The sequence below is a fragment of the Anarrhichthys ocellatus genome, unplaced genomic scaffold (genome assembly GCF_004355925.1).
Source record: "Anarrhichthys ocellatus isolate YVR2014 unplaced genomic scaffold, GSC_Weel_1.0 scaffold14, whole genome shotgun sequence".
Lineage (NCBI taxonomy): Eukaryota > Metazoa > Chordata > Actinopteri > Perciformes > Anarhichadidae > Anarrhichthys > Anarrhichthys ocellatus.
In genome coordinates, this window is record NW_022280044.1 from 7,896,950 (window position 1) to 7,917,424 (window position 20,475).

The window sequence follows — 20,475 nt, forward strand, 5'->3', positions numbered from 1 at the left end:
CATGTGAGATCTTATTACCTCCGACAGTTTCATGCAGCAATAATTACTCCCACTGGCGGCTTGCTTATTGACGATGCCTGCCCAAAGTATCACTCTGGGACTCATGGTTTCCCTCCTTCAAAAGGCAAACAATGGAATGAACACCACTTCAATCAACCCAGAGTGATGGATTTAATGACAAAATCATTTTCCCTCCACTTTATGGGCGAGGAGGAGCGACACATGCAGAATAAGATAGGTCTCGGAGGGGATGTGTTTGTGCGAAAGCCGAGCTGTAAACAAGAGCGCTGCTTTTATTTGCTGTGATTTCATTGCATTTGATGATAAGTGAATGTGACCAACCAATTGCTGTTAACTTGCAGCAAATGAAATGCATTACTATGTGTGAGCGCAGTTCCCTCATCCGTTTTCACCGACGGAGTGATGTCTTTAGGGTCGGGGTGGAAAAATGAGCTCTATTGATTTCAGGGAGGGAAGAGAAAGGGGGCAAAAAGGCAAGTGGAGGGACTCCAACTAGCCTCTGTTGGATGATGAGTTCAACATGCAGTGACAAATGGAGGGCGGAATGAGAAAGAACACCCTGAAATCAAATTGAGTATGGATTGTTGTGGCCTAGATTTATAGCTCTGGGGTATCCCAAACCTGGAAGTCATAAATTGATGCAGTTGAAATGGGGCGTCAGTGGGGGATTGCAGCTATGATTCGTTTACTGCTCGTGTTATCGACGGACTATACAAATGGTGAGTCATTGTTGTCCCACAACAGGGCTCGTTAATAGAATATACACAGACAGAAGTTAAAGGCCGTGACAAATCGGCCTCTGCGGACCCCGTGGCTCAGTGAGGCAGGAAACAACCACATACCTGCACGCAGCACAAAGCACCACTCAGGGACACCGACGCTGACAGGGTGACAGCCTGGGTGGGACCGGTACATCGGTCTGCAGGTAGCATTGTGGATCTATTGGTCTTTCAGGAAAAGTTACCAGTGTGTTGTGAGATGGAGCTGATAAAATGTGAGTAATTACATCGACTCTCTGGTGCAAAATTGATTAATACGATACACTAAAAGATATATGAACAGAACATAAAACTGTCATTTTATATTGTGCTTTTTATTTTTGATGGACGGTGTTGGTATCCATCATTTTGTTCTGGCAATATGTTTCTAATATTCAACAAATCCCATACAATATTGCCTGTGTTTCCAAAACCTGATGTATGTTCTTCCTCTGCGCCATCATACACTCACTAGAGCACTAAATGTGTGTTAATCCACGAATGTTCCCAACAGCGCACTATTTCACCCTGTTTGATTAACATTTACTAAAAACCACAGTGCTCAGCTGTTGGAACTTACTGAACCTTTTTTTTTTTTTTTTTTTAAATGAATATATATTTGTTTTTTAAGATTTACATCTTCATTAAGAATCAGTGAGCCGCAGACAGTCTGAGTTATATTAATGCAAGTGTGTAGTACGTAGAATTATGAAGTGATTTAACAAATGTAAAACTGATAATAATAATGTATGTGTATCTGAGTAAAGTGAAGTCTGTGTGTGTGTGTGTGTGGAAAGAGCTGATGTAAGCAGGGTGGGGGCCTTAAAGGCTGAGATCATAACAGATGTTGGAGTGTTGTCCGAGCACATACAGGGGTGTAACCTGACACACACTCAGAGCATTGAGGAAGCCAGAGCATCCACAGAGGGAAGTTAGGTAGTTTCCAGAACACACACACACACACACACACACACACACACAGAAAGATGGATGTTGTTCGCAGCACATACACATAATCAATGATGTCATGATAATCATGTGCCGAGTTAGGAAGTGTTGGGGAGGGGGGGGGAGAGAGCCCAAAAGTGTTATAAAAAGAGACGGGATTGTGCTCCAGGGAGGAAACACTGGACTTCGACAGCCGCATCGGAGGACTTCGTCTCTGTTCACGGAAAGAAGACAGCCGTTCCTGGACAAAGATTGAAAGACGGAGATTTCCCTCTCCCCCCTGTTTGACTTTAACAACCGGACAACAGATGGACGCAGCCGCCCTAAAGACTTTGTACTGAGCCTGAGGGATCGCTGAACGGAGTTCGTTGGCCGCACAGGAGGAGCCGAAGGTCAGGCCTGGCCTTCGCTCCTAAAAACCCCAAAAGGACTTTTTATTACATCGTGAATCCAGCTCCACCGAGCCGCCTCGGCATCGAAAATTAATGAGTATAACCTAAGAAGAAATTGGAACCTGATCGAATCAAGTATAGTATTATTTTATGTGAGCTGTAGCTGTGCCCCTGCTAATATAACCTGCAATAAATATCTAATCTGCATTTAAAGTAAATTTCTCAAGAGAATTCATTTGCTGAAGTAGTAGAAGTTCCTCGTGACAGTAAAAGGTTAAAGCTATTGTATGTTAACAACAAGAGTTCTTAATGGTTATCCTAGTGACCGGTCCCTTACGGTCCCTTACGGTTTTAGTTATAATCCTAGCCGGTAAAACCTAACCTGGCAATTTACCAAGAGCCCGGATCCAGAAGAGGAAAGCTGCCATAACGGACGCGACTAGGTGCGCCCGGCCAGGGGGGCCCCTCGGCCGAGTGCACGTTACCAGAGGAAGCAGGGTAGACGTCAGGAGTAACGGTAGTTAGCAGAAGCCAGGCGAGTTTCCTCACAGAACACCAGCTCGCCAATCTTTTAATAGAGAGCTGAGTCAGTAGGTAGCCCCGTATCAGGCCAGAGAACCCCCGGATCTAACAAGAGAAATAAAAATAAAATGTTAACAGTTTTAACCAAACAACATCTTTTCCATTCTTTAAAAAAAAAGTAGGATGCAATAAACCTTCGTATTTCAGAATTTCTTTTGCCAAACAAAGGACATTTCTGTTTTTCCTCCACAGCGTGAGATCTATTTGTGTAGTTTCTGGCAACTATCCCATTGATTATGATAACATCTTATCTCCTTGCTGCCACACTGGTAGACGAGGCTTACCAACTCAATCCAACAGGGCAGCATAATCAAATCATCAGACAGATTGAAAACAAGTGCACATTTTTGGAAGTATCTTAAATGTTCATGGTTGTAAACGGCTTATGACAATAACCAAAAAACCCTGAAGCAATATAAAATAATACAGTATTATAGCATTGCATGGATTTTAACATCACTAGACCTTACGTCCGTTGAAAAAATAAATCCTCTCCACAGTAGAGAAAATATCTCTGGCGGTTCCAAGGGGTGGCAGCTGTCCTTTAAAAAAATGCTTTGCCAACCCAGTTGAACAATCCAATTTAAAATTCATAGCCTTTTATATAAAACGTTGTGGCTGATCGGAAATTTACACAAGCAAAACTCTGATGTCCAAAATGTAAAAGAATGCAGCAAGAGATTGCTCCCCGCCCCTAGACTCCACAGGGAGAGAGGATTTGGGGTAAACCACCGATTTCACTTGCGCCACGCCGTGCTGCAGGTCCGCCTTTTATAGCCTCTCCCTGTCCTAGCACGACCTCAATGAATATATATTTGCATGCATTTTGTTTAGTAATCTTGACTCGTTTTTGATTGTGTGAGGGACGAATCGAACCTAGCTAAATACTTAACAGTGCTTACAGGTGTCTCCGTATTGCCTGCAGCTATCTCTGAAACTTCCACATTGTAGATCTGTTCAACATGCAAAAGGGCCCAGTTTGAACAATCACTCGCTCCAAGCCCCAAATAAAAAGCCATTCAGCAATGCAGTGATGGTTCATTCAAAGCTTACTACCTGAGAGGGTCAAATTGAACACATTAATCTAGATTTATTTTAGAAATAGCATGTTAGGTAATGTAAAATAAAGCATCTAATTTAATGACCTGTTATGGCCACAATTTAGGCTGAATGTACAGCAAGAAAAGACATGTCTTTATTTCATTGAAAATATGTCTGTAAACTTGGAAATAAAACAATCAATTTATTACTGTCACCTTTTGGTATTTGTATATATAATGCTTGACTCATGCATCACAATAATGTAATGTTTCTTTGGTTAAAATGTTTTCATATGTGGGCTTTCCCAAAGAAATATTGATATATGTGATATAATTGTAAATACTGTATATATAGATGATCCAGTCTCAATCAAGTTCCTTAGTCTCGAGATGAAATGTCACATTTTTTAAAAGTGCAATAAATATTTTATGTCTGAAAATGGAAAAGGTTAAACCACACATTTGTGGTGTGAGAGGGAAATGTCATAATTGATAGCAATACTGACCAATGTTGCAAAACCAACACAAAGAGTGAAGATAATTATGCAAAAGGAACGTTTTTATTGTAACATCATATCTGTTTACAATAGTACTATACTATATATATATATATATATATATATATATATATATATATATATATATTTGTATTTATATTTTTACATAGAACACAAGCTACTAAGGAATACATACAGTACAGTCAGCAACATAGAAAAATATTAGTAGTATTGGCACAGATGTAGTATTTACTATACTTTACATGTTGTACATTCAGCAAAAAAAAGTGCAGAATGAAATAAATACATGATCCTCACAGTGAAGTCAAACGTTTTTTAACATTCAGTTCAAATACATGAAAGATGTTCTAGCAATGAGCAGATCGCACGTATCCTTTCACTCGCATGCAGCCTCCTCCAGCCTACACACACACACACACACTAAACAGGAACAGGACTCTCAGTAAAGGGTAATCAAATACAAAAAAGGTTCAAGTCAGCTAGTTTTGAAGGTTGACAGCACTTGCAAGGATCTATTGGATTTGTGAATTACCTCTGAATTCACTCTCCGTAGCATGACAGCAGCATAAATGTACAGTTAACACTCTCAGACACATATTTTGTCACACGAAATAAAAACAAAAATACATTTTCTGAACAGAATGGAGTTCAGCTAAATGTCTATACAATTCATTTTGATCTAATTCTGTGCCTTCGAGTGAAACCTTCTACACAGAGCCATCCATCTCGTGAAACAATTTCAAACCCGTATTTGCCCTTGAAGGGGCCAATCTCAATAACGCAAACACTTTTTTCCCTCCATCGATTCCAGCTGACCCCTTTGGGTAAACACGCATGGCCCTAAACGCAAACAAGCTAAAGCCTCATCCATATACAGTATGCGTTTGTCTTGTGGGGGAGGTTGAGAAATGATGCATGATGCATGGCAGCTCCCACAGATCGCTTACGCAGCTTTGCTTAGTGGCTTTTTGCAGAACAATCTCTGGGTCCTGAAGGAGCCAATTTGATTAGAGTCAATCATGGTGACATGCTGCTTACTGTGCAGCGCCACAGCAATGGCTCCGGAACGACAAAGATAATTCATCCTTTGTACTCTTTGAAGACGGTACAATGCTTGAATGGCCGAGACGGACAGCTCTGGTGTGTTTTTACAACAAGTGCAGGATGCGACCTTCAGATCTAAAGAATTAGGGCATGTATAAAACTAAATAAGCACATGAAACATAGCTGTTTTGACTTTTTAAAGCTAGTGGAGGTTGATTCAAGGTTGTCAATAAAGTGCACTTGCCATCAAACCAGTGCAAAGGTTATATATAGCTCTCTGTATGTACATAACTACAAACGCAGCAGATGCGCTACCATCGCTGGATATGAGAGTCTGTGGCAGCACTATGATGACAGTTTTTCTAATGTCTAAATGTAAACAACATTTGATGGACAGCTTAGTGATTAGGGAAACAGTCCTCACCCAGTTTGCTGGAAAAACACAACTCTCGTGTCACGCTTGAATGTGACAGCAAATGTTGTGGAGAAAAATATTCATACATTTGCTTGATAGCTGATGAGATGATCAAGATATGGCATCGGATGTGTTTCGGGAACACGAGACGGTGTCTGCTACGACAGAGCCTCCCTGCTTTCATCATGCATCATATTGAAGTTGGTTTATAGAACATGACAGTGCGTGAGGGAGAATCTTGGCAGTAGGTCTGTATTACGCACAGGCATCCAGTTTTCAAGAAAACAAAAGCAATGACACCCTGATTTAAGCCATTTAAAAAAAATAATGAGTGCCTCATGAAATCTATCCCCGTGTAGACAATTTTAATCTTCAATTTTAAAAGGCTCATTAGGAAAGAGATGGTCATTAGACTGTAATATTGTACTGTATAGTCATGGATAATTAGTTTCACATTTTATGTACAGTAGATTTGCTGTTAATTATATCGGTAAGCTGTCTCCCTGTCACATGATTTAAAAAACAAAATGGAAATCATCTTACTTAAATGTGTTAAAGTGGTATTTGCTTCAATACTGTCAGTTAGTCTATCAAGAAAATTGACCGTTTGCTAAACCCCACCCTTGAATAGCCATTGTAACGACGCAATAAGACTGTAAAGCTTTGGATTTCAACATGTTAGATTGACGTACATGGTTAGTCGTTGGTGCTTTGTCTGTCAAAGCACTTTGTAAACTCTGTTTTTAAAGGTGCTATATAAATAAAGTTATTATTATTATGGCAGTATACAAAGAGAGAGAGTTAAATGTGATCCGCAAACATTAGCATGTCCAGCTAACTAGCTTTGTACCTCCAGTGGTAGGCTAACCAAGCATTATTCCAAAGTTGAGGAGCACATCGTTACCTAACTAGGTTGCATTACGTGGGTTACAGCTTACATTGCAAAAAGCTCTGCTTAGTATTTCTCTTTTTTGTGAAGCTGGTCCTGAATGCTATCAGAGTTTCGGCTAACGTTAGAAGCTCTTTATTGGAGAAAGAGAACACTAAGCCAATATGGTACATTTGCAAAACTCAGTTCTCATCCGACAAGCCTTTTTGTTTTTAACGTTAAGGTTAAAATACTGCTTGAAAATACAAACATGTATCGAATAATTTAGAATGAAATTACTGTCTGATCCTACATCTTTCTGTAATTTAGTGTAGTCAGCCTGAAAAAGTGTGTGTTCCACCAACTCATGTAGCTAACAATAGCTAGCTAGCTATAGCTGTTATAATCTACCAGCACAAGTTGTCATTTGAAACAACAGAACCAAGAGGAATAACTCTTACTTTTGTCTGCTTTTGTCAATGAATTATTGTTCCAAAAATTACTATGAATTTTGAGTGGTAATCTTCCGTATTACTGGTCTGGTAAGCTTGACAGGCTTGGCAACAGTAACGTGCGGAGGGTGGGACTTGGCAAATGCTCATTTTCATGAACTTATTCAATCAACCCTTCAATCAATTAGTGCAAACAATCAATTAAGAAGTGAAGGCTAACACAGCAGCTAGAGCCACCTGGTATCAAAGATACTGTATTGCTCAGTTTTGCTGAAACCACTTAGCTAATCAGGATCAATGAGTTAGATCAAACTGATGCACGTGTGTGAAAAAACAGATATCCGCTATACTGAATTATTGGGGTTACATGGAGTAACACTTTTGCCTCCATTGTATACTTTCATTTGATAGATTTGATGATAACAACACACAAACAATCACATTTAGATGGACTACTTACACTGTAGATACATACATACAAAATAAATAATTATAAACAATATATTAATTTTTGTATAAAGGAACATATTTGTACAACAAAATACTTCATATACAATCAAGGGGATAAATGCTACCCATCTATTACCTCGGCTCAAAGTACAGTTTAAGACTGTTCAGATCAAAGGTGTAACCCTTGAGGAAGAATTCAATCAACCAGCCATTCGGAAGCCTTGAAACCAACTATAAAGGGAAAGTAGTTAAATGCTTTGGACCACAATTAGTATCTGTTTTGGCTGACTCTGGTTATTAATAAGGCCATAAAACATCTACAATTAATCCTATGATAAATGTCAGATGTTTTGTTTTGCATGGCTACATGTCAAACTCAGACTTCTGAGTTAGTATTTCAGTCACAATACACTGGTCTTTTTTACAACAGCTGCTAGCAAAGGGGATAAACAGGCCTTGCCACTTGGATACCGTTATATACATTTAAGATATTGTACAAAGTGAAGGTAGGACCTTATCCTCCAATTCAGCTCCATCAGCCACTGAAAGGTTCTTTCCTGTAAGCTTGCAGTACTAGCACCTTTACTTGAAGTAGTTGAGCCCTGCCACTAGGAAGAACTTCTCCAGGAAAAGCTCAGAGTCCAAGACAGCAATGTGGGCCGCACGCCCAATCAAGGTGTTGGCTGTGTTGGGCAGAGCGTGGAACACATTCTGGCGGATCAGCCGGCACTCTTTAGCCTCCATAAGTGGCTGCAAAAGGTTGCTGATCATCTCAGTGTAAACGGGCCCTTCAGTGAAAAAATTAGGAAGGATACGGTTAGTCCTACTACTTAAAACAATTTTGCATCCAAATCCCCCTGCTTCTAATCTTTAAACTAAGCTAAGCCAACCAGCTGCTGGCTGTAGTTTATATAAACCTTGGAAAATATATATTTTTTGTTTTCAGAAGGCCATAAAGAAGTTTGGTGTATTCAACTGTCTTCATGGCTGTAGTGAAGAAGTGTTGTGCAGGTGTAGGAGCCATGATGCACTTTAAATTAAGCCTACAACTGACAGCCAAATGATTTAGTAATATCAGCTAGACAGCAATATCGATCTGAAGCATGCTAATATTTACTAACATTAGCCATCATAACCTACTGGTCGTACCAGACAGAAAAGAGCTGTAGCAGCAATTCAATTCAATTAATTTGCATAGCCCAAAATCACAAATTTGCTTCAGAGGTCTTTACAATCTGGACAGCATACAACACCCTCTGTCTCGCATCGGAACAGGAAAAACTCCCCTTTAACGGGGGAAAAAGGGAGGAACCTTAGGGAGAACAAGAGAGTAGGGATCCCTCCCCAGGAAGAAGCGGTCAGAAGTGCAATAGATGATGGGAAAAAATGAGGGTATTCAATTGTGCAAGGGTGCATTTTATTAATTATGAATTTAACTTGTAATTTGAAAGAGGAAGGACATCTTATTTCTTCTTTAAAAAATGACAGTGTCAGTTTAAATAATACCAGTCAGTTTCACAGAGTGAACTTTACAGATACGATGGTAAAATATTGGTACTCAATATTCTCATAGATTATACAAGAGAAAAATGGGATTGTTGTTCTGAAATATCAGAATATATTGTAAATATTGAAAGGTAAGATAGTCCAGTTGCATTAATACATGCACCTCTAACCTGTGGTCCTGTCTTTGAGAGCGGTTTTGCACATCTCTATTCTGGCAGAGTGGAAAGGAACATATCGGTCCTGTGGAGACGCCACCAACACCACGTTCTTGAAGAACTGGAGCCCTAAAGGGACACAAAACAAACAAGTAAATGAGACACCACAGTGTATGTCCATGTGGGTGTTCGAGAGAGAGAGAGAGAGAGAGAGAGAGGGGAAAAGAGTGAATTGGTTGTAAAACACAAAGTACAATCACAAACTACAATGACAGGCTTGATATGATAAAACTGTGTATTTTCTCAAGTCTCCTGTCAGTGTGCTTTTAAGAGAGTGCGCTGGTGGGTTTCCAATGACAGGGTTTGGATCATTTTGTCAGCCTGCCACAGCTCTGGAGGGGTAAAATAGTGTTTTCAGGCTTATCTTCTTCAAGCCTGTGTGACAAACGACTGCTTTGTTCTACTCAAACAGTGGGGAGGCCTCTCACAGGCCTCTCGCAGCTCGCTGGCAGGGGTTTGAGTGTTAGTGAGCTGACGCGTACAGAAATTTGACAAAAAGGACAAGATGACAACATTTTCATGAATATTTGAATAGACTGTCTTTCAAGTAATAGTTTGTAAAGTGAGGCAGTCAATATGCTGTCTGTGTTTCAAATTCATCCGCTTTCAGACGGTACCTTGTTTCTGACTCAGGAGATAGAGGAATGTTTTCCGTGGATCAACGTGGTCTCTGAAGGTGAGCTGCAGCAAGGATCCTGATTTCTTCAGCTTCTGCATTAACCACAGACCTAAGCAGCACACACACACAAAGACAATCGGGACCCCTTCTTTTTCAACCCCCTGCACAGTAGCAGCACAGTATGGATGATATTCTTGGATAAAAGATGCTGCTGAGGAGCACAAAACATCGAAATGCATGGCTGTACAGCATTGTAAACACGGCACATCTGCAGTGTGCGTCTTTTTTCTTTCCCACTGCGGCGCGGTGGCCTCACCTGTGCTGACCAGTGTGCTGTTGTTGTACAGCGTTCCCAAGTGTGGGCCGGACAGCGAGAGGAAAGTGTGCAGTTTGGGCAAATAGCAGCGGAAGCGGGGCCTCGTCAGCACGGAGCGGATGATGATGTTCCCCAGAGAGTGGCCGATGAAGCTGTTGGTCGAAGACAAACAACTTTCAGGGAGATAAACTTGCAACTTGAGTGGGTGGCTGGAAAAACAGTGCCTCCAACACTGCTGACCTACGACACTGTGCGATATCTTCTTATAGACTATTCTGTATGTAGGAACTAGTTCCAGCTGAGGATGTTTGGAGAGTTCAGCTACAACATCGGTAATTACAGAAAATTCATTAACTTGTTTAAACATTCTCAAAGGCAATGACAACTTAATGATACTAACATAGAGGACGTGCCACACAAATGACAGTCTTCCCAGCGGATCCACGGAGCTATATGTCTGTCACTTAGTTTAATTACTGTACTGTTAAAGCTTTACCCAAAATCCCTCATTGCCATGTGGGCTCCTTCTCATCTATCTTTTACCAAACTAAATCTAGACGTAATGTAGAAAGAACCAGATGCTGTTGTGGCAGTCAATTGCTTTTGTCTTTGATACTTTCTCTCTTGAGAATAAATACACAACAAAGAAAGTTAACAAACTTGGGGAGAATCTCTCAAAAAAAAATTAATTGCCACATTGAGGGCAATTAGGCGGGAAGATGAAAAGCTTAATTTGATGGGAACAAGGCGACACACTGCTGCATAAGGGACTACAGTCCATCATGGGAGAGTCAGGAACTTATTGGCACTGTATGATAAGAGCCTTTCATCCATTTGGTGCTATTTATCCATTTTGGACTCGTAAAGTCAATATATTATCCTGAAACTGTAATATACATGAGTAAAGCATTCCAAATACCGATGTGCAGTCTCTGCTGCCATCTACTGTCCAAACAGAATGCTGCTGCTGATTGCCCCTGTTCTGACTCTGCCTCAAATGATCAATCAAAATCAATCAAAAGGTGAGTTGTCGGTAATGTGCATGTTGCACAGCATTAAAGTTGAGCGACTGACCTTATCCGGCCTATGGTGAGGTTGTACAGCTGGATATGCTGAATGATCTCATCCAGCAACCTGTCCGTCATGGTGTCGAAATCTGCAAATGTGTCGGTCTGCAGGGAAACGGCAGGGAAAAGCACGGTCGTCAGCGCTCTACAAAGTGCCTTAACGCACTTTCACAAAATGTGACTGTACATTCTAGCGATTGACTCCCATCTTCAAATGTACCTGGTTCCTTTCAGACATGAGGAAGTCCAGTCTGGATCCTGGCAGTCCCAACTCAATAAAAGTCTTCACCAGCCGAAGGTCTGCGCTGTTTCCTGGAAGCAAAGAGGAAAAATTATACTCACTATTTCTGGCACATTAATCATTTAAGTGACACCTGGAATTAGTATTCACAGACTACATAGTGTGAAGTGATATTTTGTAGGACACACTCTCAGAGACTATATTACATTTGCAATGCTAATAGGGCAGAAAACAGGATGTACAGTATGCGGGAGATGTGTCTGTTTAATAGCTATTACTTTCTTGCTGTGGAATTGAACAGCGGTGAACCATAACCTTCAGCTGTATGAGGACTTACCATCAAGCCCGTGGACACACACCACAAGGTGTATGCCGTCATCAAACTCCTCGTCATCCTCCTCGGGGGGGAAATAGGGCAGGTCTGATGCCAGGAGAGAGAGGTCGCTGTAAAGGCTGGCTTGAAAGCTCAACTCTTTGAGCAGCTCGTCTTTGGCTTTGTAGAAACTGGAGAAAAAGAAAATGACATTTGAAAAATGTCATTTTCATTTTGGTATATTAGCAATAACTTGACAAAGACCTTTCCATTAATGTATATGCTATCTAAATCTAAGATATTATTTTCTAGAGTAAGCTTCTATAAAACTAAAAGAGAATCACTCCGACAGTTCTCTGCCTTTTGTCTAAAATATCTTGGACAGCCTGCTTCGCATTTTTGTATAATATCAGTTAACATTGCCCACTTCCGAGCAAATCAAGGCTTTTAAGTCCCACAGATTTACAAGTAGCTCCTCTAAGTTTTAGTACCCTTTCATCCCGCCAGGTTACAGATTTCAGCTGTGGAGGAGTCAAAACAAATCCGATTCCAGCTCCTGTACTTTCAGCTAATCATGATGGATTTGTCTGCACACTTTGATGTGATTTAATGCATCAGGAGGCATTCCACCTCGTCTTGACTTCCTCGCTTCGTATTTGCCCTCACTTCATTTTGTTATGCCTGGCTTTCCAAGCATGAGTAACTGCCAGCTACCGCACCAGATGTCAACAGCCGTCTCCACATAAAACCCATAAAACCTTGTCTTTTGGCCTTGTTTCCTGTAGTTGGTGTGGATTATGATCTCAATCCTAAAAAGTTTTTCTTGGGAGATGGCCTGCATTTGCTGATACATTATTTACTGATACACACAAAAGTCAGAAAGGCATTATTTTCACCTGCCTGAACACAAATAACTAATGCAGCCTTCATGTCCAACTGAAAGTACAGGGGCCAGCCCTTTTTGCGGTCATAAATCGGACTAAAAAGGGGCTTTTTCCAAATATTGGGGTTCATATTTTTGTATTATGGAAAGTCCAAACTGTCCAAAATGCTCCTTTAGCCTGCACATTTTAAGTGGACGGGCCAGTGGACGTGTTTGATTGAAAGCTGAGTGGACAAGGGCACTTAATGTAAATAAACTTGCACTGGTAAATATAGCTTATAAAGCTAATAACTCAATTGGTCCAATCCAACCAATTTTGACATGTGCAAGTAACTTGAAGATGTTGAAAGCGCTTGCAGAATTATTATTTGTTTGCTATCTAGTCTGCTAACATTAGCACTTTAACCCTCTCAGATGTTTGACTGGTAGCTTAGCAGCCAGCTCAGGTGTAACAAAAGACATGTGTCCGTGCTTGTAGATAAGCAGAGACATTAGCGAGGAAGCTGATGTGGTTTACAGTTCAGAGTGTGTGACTCTTTTTGTTTTGTAGTAGGCTGCTGTCTGGTTGTTAGTCGGTGTCACAGAGATGTAGTTGTGCCTGTTCATGCACACACAAAAGGGAGACAATACATTTCTTCACTTTTTTCAAGGGACCACAGGAAATTAGATTTACATGGGAGTCTTGTGTGGTAAGCAGAAAATAACATGCTATGTAATTTGAATTGGGGTTTAACACACATTTACAGCACAATTTGTCCTAAACTAACACTAAGATTAGCTCCAACATAAACTCACTTTAGCATTCGTTCGTTGGTCTCGTCGTCCATGTTCAAGGGATTGAGCGAAGACGAGGAGATGATACCAAAGGAGCCCAGTGGCTGATGGGTGATAGGTGAGGTAGTCTGGCGAGCGGACATTCCACTGATGGATGGAGAGTCTCTTAGCGCTGAAGAAAATGGCAGGCAGGTCGGGGCACAGGACACTGACATGTTCACCACCTCCACCATCTTCTTATTCACGAAGGCCAGCCCTGAATTGGGGATCTTAGAGGGCTTAGTTTGGCAGTCCAAAGGCTCTTTCTCACTGGCTGACATCCCACTGAGGTCAACGGGTGATGCGATATCGTTGGCAATCAGCCCTGTAAGATCACTCGGCCTCTGTGTGATGGTACTGCTGGGGAGGTCATTGGTGTGTTGAAGCCCTAGAGGTGATCGGGAGGGATCCAGACACTTCTGGCCCTCAACACTAAGCACTTCAGTCTGAAGGAAACTTTGGCAATGATCTACAGTGTTAATTCTCTCCTGTGCCTCTGCACTTTTATGCACACATGGTTTGTTCCCACAGCTGCAGGGCACTGCTTCTGTTTCAACGAGATGCACATCCTCCTCTGAAGCGCTTACTCCACTGATGTGTGTTTGATGGTTCATATTCTCCCCCTGGCTGCCAATAACAGTGCTTCCCTTCACATGAGGGCTCTTTTCAGACTCTTGTAAAAGCAGCACTTCAGACACACCACTTAACGCTGACTTGGTTCTGTATGTCTTTGACAGGTTCTGTGGCGTGTTTGACTTTTCAGAGCTAATATTCTCTTTGAGGATATGGCCAAGATTTGACGTTGAAGTCGGATCTAACAAAGAGGATTCGGATTGCTCCAAATCCAGGTTGCTGTTCAAAGAAGAGCCGTTGATCTTCAATGAATCCTGGTTTTGCGCTAAACTCTTAGTATCTGTTTCCTGGTTGAGGAGCACATGGTCCTCCTCAGTGTCTTCAGGGCTGCTTATCTGTGGTGCCGAAACTGACTTAGTCAGTTTACTGAGCTTCCTCTGCTGCTGGTCCTCCTCGTAGGGCAGGGAGCTGATAGAAGTGAGTGAGGCCTGTATGCCTCCACTGCCGTTGCTCTCCATCTGCAGGCCTTCCAGAGAGCTGCGGTGGACCGGGTGGCGACACACTATTTGCTGTGGGATCTCCCGTTCACTGGAAAAGTCTAGAGGAGGTCGGCCTCGCAGTGCGGCCTCCAGGGGCCAGGCCACCGAGCTGGGCTCGCTCTCAATACCCGAGTCCGAAATAACTGAGGACGAGCGCTTCATGATCTTGGAGCCGATCAGGCATCCGCGTTGAGTCACCTCTTTTCTGAGATCACCGGGAAAAGGAGGTATAACTGGATGCGCATAGGCAGTGATGAGAGGAAAATCCTCAATCTCATCATCCATGGAGTGATTTAATGGCATCGCAATATCAGACTCCTCTTCATTATTTTCACTCTCTGTTGCATTGCCGTCATTTGTGGCATCACAAAGTAGGATGATATTTTCCGTTGCACGATGAGCAGGAGACTCATCACTGCTGTTATTAGAGTCAGTGAGGAGATTGTGGTTTGAGGAGAGAACCAGGACTGCTTCTTCTCTATATGGATCCACATCAGAAGGCATATCTGTGATGTATCCCAGGCCTGGATTACAGCTCTCTTTATCCTGGCCTTGTTTTTCTTCTGGTTCCTTCAAGTGCTCTGCCGCTGCTCGATAGGGTTCAGCAATGTCCTCGGTACGAATGAGGTTCTGGGTACTTCTGATATTGGTACTGGTCTTACTCTGCTCTGCCATGAGTGAGACATATGTAGGTAGGTCCATGCAATCATCACTGTCCAAGGGATCCTGGTGTACTGCTGGTGATCTGGGTCCCTGGTTGCTTTCAAAAATCCCATTGACATGAGAGGTGTTGGTATCTGAGTTGGTCTGGCCATCAGTGGTTGGCACATGTGATAGCCACTCTGGAAAAACAAGGGCATTGCAGTAAACCTTTTGTGATTTGGTGTATATAACTGAATATTTTCAGCCACTTTTTTATATTACCTGTTTGAGGAGACTCCACATATCTGTCCTCAAAGATGATGGGCAGGCTGTTCCAGTCTCCATCGATATCCAGGCACTCAACAGGTAAAGGAGGCATCTTGGTCAGGTAGTCTGAGCTCCGCACTTCTGTAGCTATCTGGCCATGTCTGTTGATTCTGAATCAGCAGAATAATATCATACACTTCTCTCCATTCATAGAATAAACCTCTTCTTTTCCTGAGAAGGCTAATACTTACAGTTCCTCTTGAAAAGTCAAAGATATCTCTTTGGAGTGTTCGGTGAAGAAGTATGCCTCTGAGAACCTCCTGACCTGGTGTTTGAAGAAACAGACAAAACTGTTTTCATCAGTCAGTCGAAATGAGTCAATCATTTCACTCATTGCGACTACAAAGGGAGAGAGAGAGATTCATATCACTGCTTCCAGTCTGTGACACAAGCTTGATCCAAAAAGCTTTCTCCTTCTCCAGCTCCAATTAGAAATGCATCATCCTTGAAAGTCAGCCACTCTGACAGGCAAATCAACAGGAACACTATTTCTGGTGTATTTTCACCCCACAATAATTACAGAACAAGTGTTAATTGAAATCCAAACTCCACTGGTAGGTAGAGGCATGGAAGTATCCCCTCGGGGTAATCAAATACCAAAGACAACTGAGACCAAACAATGCCACATAAAAGGGCCTTGAGAGCTACTCCACTGTGAAGCACATTATTCATATTCAACAGCCCAGTGATTGGACAGAAATTGCACTGGAAATTACATTAACTTGCTCAGCTGGGTTTGAGGTACCGTATAGAATGGCATTTTATTATTTAGTTAATTCCCTGTCCAGAGTTTGGTCAGTTTAACTCATAAATCTAGCCATTTCCTGATCAAACATGGAGGTTTCTTCCTCATTACAGCTGATTACATTTTCATTTTCACATCATTTAAGTGTGGTAAGAGACAAAAATTGGTCACGACATGCCTTAAGGAGACGCTCACAGAGCTAACATGTCAATGGTTATGAAACCATTTTGATTGTTCTGTAAATATTTTTGTATTCTGGTTTGGGTGCTGAGGCTCAATTTAAAGATATCAGCACATATCGTCATCATTGCACTCGAATATGGAGACTATCTGGCCTGTGGCTCAGAGAACACACATGAAATGCTGGCGTTTGAGCATTATATGTGCCTTTGATGGAGTGCCACTCTCACCCTGAGTGTGTGGTGCTCCTGGGCAAGATAGGAGAGGATGTGGGGGTTGAGAATAGCGGCCTCCAGGAAGTGGCTCCACAGAGCAGCCAGCTGGGAGCAGAGCTGGCTCACGTCCCTGCTGATCTGCTCCGCTACCCTCTCATGGCCTTCCTGGAGCTGATGGGGACAGAGAGGGGTCAGAGAAAAAAAGATCCCTAAAATACAGCATTCTATTCTAGGATCCTCGGTTTTCCTGCTGACATTTATATTTACCGACAATGTGTTTCTGCCTGACCTGTGTGTCTTTGGATCATTGTAGAAAATCAATCAATCAACCGATGCTGTTCTCTGTGTGAATGGCTTGTTATAGCAGCTGGGCCACCGTATCCGTCCACAAATAAATGTCACAATATATTCAGAGACTTGTTTTAACACTTGAAAGTCATGGTTGTTTAATGTCTCAATGATCCCCTTCACAACTTAACAGGACTTTAAGAATTTTAGTCACCAAATAAAATATTGTATTTATATCCATCGCTTTGAACTAATACCGTAAATTGAAATCCACTGCCCTACAGTATATAAAAAAAACAAATGCAGCAATACTTTATTTTTGTAATCCCTCAGCCCCAAACATCTAGATTAAGCCATTACATGTGTCTGTGCATATAATGAACTCCTTTGGTACAGCAGGAAGGACAACATAGTGATTTATTTTATACCCCTAAACCTGAAATAACAACAAACAAACAACATCAAAATATTAGGAAAAATTAGGAAACACAACTACAAAGAAATCATAACAATGTGAAAGTAACAATAGAGACAGAATCATAATCAGAGTAACTCCATCACAGGACAATGGAAACGTGGTTCTTTAATGTGTGGAATGAACATATACCTGTAACTCTGTTGTAAGCTGATTTAGAGTTTCGTCAACAGGCAGCACCTCTGTGGAAAGAAAAGTTATTTTGGAAAGTTATTTGCAGAGCTTAGTGCAAAGGATTTCACACAGTGTGTACCGAGCGATAACACAGGGTCACGACAGATTTAATACCAGAAAGTCATATATTTTATTCTAAAAATGGTTTCAAGTTGCCTGTTATTAAGAAGGCACATTTGATTCATATCTTTTGTCAAAGTGCATTTGAGTAATTGACTCCATATGAAGAGAAATTGATGCCACCTGGGGTTGAACTGGCATTTATTCCAGAGATCAACCCTGATGAGCCACAGAGCAGCTGACAAGGTAGAAAAGCTTTTGAAAGCCGGCAGACTGGTTGGTCTGTTTTTCCATCGGCAGGAAAAGGCCATGTGTTTGGTGTACGAGGGTTGTTCTCATAAATTGTCTGCAGAGGACCCTAAGTGATAAACCTAATGAAGTGGTTTATCTTCCCCCTTTTATTGCCGGTCTTAATAAATTTAGTTTCTCTGGAATATCCACGCCTGCATGGTGCTCCATTCTTCCCACTTACACTACCAACCTTCAAGTACAACAAGTGTTACTTAAGTAACAACATTACAATGTTGCTTAGTGAGTAGTAATAATTATTATTAATATTATTTAATATGTGATACTACTCTGAAAAGAGTCAATAGAAAAAGTGTATTTAGCTGGATTATCTCTTTCTCGTTTTAGCACTTTAACTTGGAAAACAATGTGAATATTTCTTCCTCCACTGTTTCTCACCATGTCCTGAATGAAATGTCAACATCAAGAACAAAGAAAAGGGTTGTTTGATGATGAAAACTATACTGCTCCCCAATGATTCCCAATAGACCGTGTCTTCTTTTCTAAATTTGAAGACCAGAAATAAAAGTTTGAATACTGAGCTTTGCATATGGTCACCTGAGTCTAGTGGAGTCTGCTGTAGCTGTGGGATTTCCTTCATCAGTGCAGAGTGGTAAGTGTGCAGGCCCTGGTGTGCGACCAGCAGGAGGCGACAGAGCCGCCGGTGCCACGTATGAGCTCTCTGCAGGCTGTTTTCACTGGGCAAATAAAAGCTCCCCTGCAGAGAAGGAGACACAGAGGAAATGTCAGATGCTATGTAGGTCGCTAGTCACAGAAACCTCTCAGAAAACAGCCTGCCTTAATAACAGACATGTACACATACTTGACATTTATAGTTCAAGTATACAGCTGCAACAGTTGCACAGGCTTGTCTCTGACCTTGAGATAAAAGGAGCGTGTTTCTGAATGGGAATTACTTGGAAGATCAAATACAATGTTAGGGACAAATGGACCCTAAACACAGCTTGCTGCGAGCTATAAAAGCAGATCAATACATGCATGTGGCCTTGGGAGGATGTAACGCATCCCTGTTATAACCTTTAAAAGATCACAAGTATAGGAAGTTGACACAGAATTCAAGGTGCCAATGTTCGTCCAGGGCTTGATATAAAAGAAACAAATAGCCTGGTGAATGTAAAATGATGCATATAAAAACTGAAAACCATACAATAAAACATTCAACAAGGCCAAGTGAGGTACACAACTGAAGGAAGCAAGCAGCTTGATGAGTCACATTTAATGAAAAAGACAAGAAAAATAATTCTGTAGCTCAAGTACAACCCCCCTGCTTTTGAGTGCTGATATGAGCTGTAATAAGGACCGTGTTTCCAGTAGATGGCTCTCTAACAGCGCAGTAGAAGAATTAAGTGAATTTCAACATTGCAATTTTCAATATGCATTGAGTGTAACACTGGTCCAAACAGCTGCAAATCACCAAGGCCTTGATACTACAATCATATCTCTTATTTATCTTCCAAAAGATCTAATGGTCTGCTACCCAAACAGCTATCATTGCACACACCAGGCATCACAGTGTGGAGCCAGGGAGCCTTGGATGTGACCAGTGACTGCCCTTGTCCGCTGGTCCCTGACTTGGCACAGTCTGCTCCAAGGTGACATCTCCTCATGGCTGTGATGTTTCAGCCGCGCCAGTGCGGCTTAGAGCTTTGAAAGGCATGTGATGCATGAGTAACTGGGGATGTACTGCAATTTGCCCCTAGCGAGTAAAGTCTCCGGCCCTATCATCACACCTGTGTGCGCTCTGTAATTGCAGCAGTGCAGTACAGCCGAACCAGGAAGGAACATCTGTATGTTTACTTTCATAATTCTTCTTACCCTTTATAGAGGCCTGCCTGGATCAGTCTGCGAGTGAGGGGCAGTGAAAAATAGCTATTTTTCAGTATCAAACTAGTAATTATCCTAAAATCATAGTTCATCTGTGCGCTGTAAATGTCTCGGATGTGCTTTAGTTGTGTGTCACCTGACATGAGAATTTCTGCTTTTGTTTGCTGCTGTTGATGCAACTTTTCCAATTCACCATCAGTTTGTTTAGACGCATAGATACCAGTATCTATGTGTCGAATCACTGCTGCTGTCAAAGGCGTTTTGTACAGGTAGACAAGAGCTTCTCAAAGGACAATATATGTTTGACATGATTTATGTGTGTTTATCTTCAGAAACATGATTTATTTACACTAACAACACCCAAGATTCTCAGCCGTCTCACTTCTAACAGCACCATGTTTCTCTTAAAATATCCTTTCCTACCACAGAGGGAACTTTGTCCTTCCTTTAGAGATGTAACAGCATATGTCAATGGATATCTACAACATGTGATTTTGTTTTTCAGAAATAACAACATAACACTTAAGGGAAATGCTGCGGTGTTAGGGGGGAAAGTGCTGAAAACGTTGTAGCCGCAGGTAAAGAGCTCTAAATAAATAAAGGTGAAGGAGGAGGCGGCATGCTGTGTAGATTTCACCTGCAGCTATGAAGTACGTGGCGCTT

The 20,475-nt window shown here is 41.6% G+C and overlaps 1 protein-coding gene across 1 annotated transcript in view; it reads right to left on the minus strand.

Moving 5' to 3' along the window:
• Positions 1 to 5,527: 5,527 nt before the first annotated feature.
• The window catches only part of fam135b (family with sequence similarity 135 member B), a 41,153-nt gene continuing 26,205 nt past the window's right edge, over positions 5,528 to 20,475 (minus strand). The window contains exons 8-20 of the mRNA XM_031853761.1: positions 18,526 to 18,685; positions 17,578 to 17,627; positions 16,698 to 16,853; positions 15,734 to 15,807; positions 15,498 to 15,652; positions 13,444 to 15,415; positions 11,790 to 11,956; positions 11,432 to 11,523; positions 11,219 to 11,316; positions 10,145 to 10,296; positions 9,827 to 9,937; positions 9,165 to 9,278; positions 5,528 to 8,276 (exon numbers count right to left, since the gene is read on the minus strand). Of these exons, the coding sequence (XP_031709621.1) occupies positions 8,071 to 8,276; positions 9,165 to 9,278; positions 9,827 to 9,937; positions 10,145 to 10,296; positions 11,219 to 11,316; positions 11,432 to 11,523; positions 11,790 to 11,956; positions 13,444 to 15,415; positions 15,498 to 15,652; positions 15,734 to 15,807; positions 16,698 to 16,853; positions 17,578 to 17,627; positions 18,526 to 18,685 (3,507 nt within the window). The 3' untranslated portion in view covers positions 5,528 to 8,070. The remainder of the gene's footprint in view (positions 8,277 to 9,164; positions 9,279 to 9,826; positions 9,938 to 10,144; positions 10,297 to 11,218; positions 11,317 to 11,431; positions 11,524 to 11,789; positions 11,957 to 13,443; positions 15,416 to 15,497; positions 15,653 to 15,733; positions 15,808 to 16,697; positions 16,854 to 17,577; positions 17,628 to 18,525; positions 18,686 to 20,475) is intronic.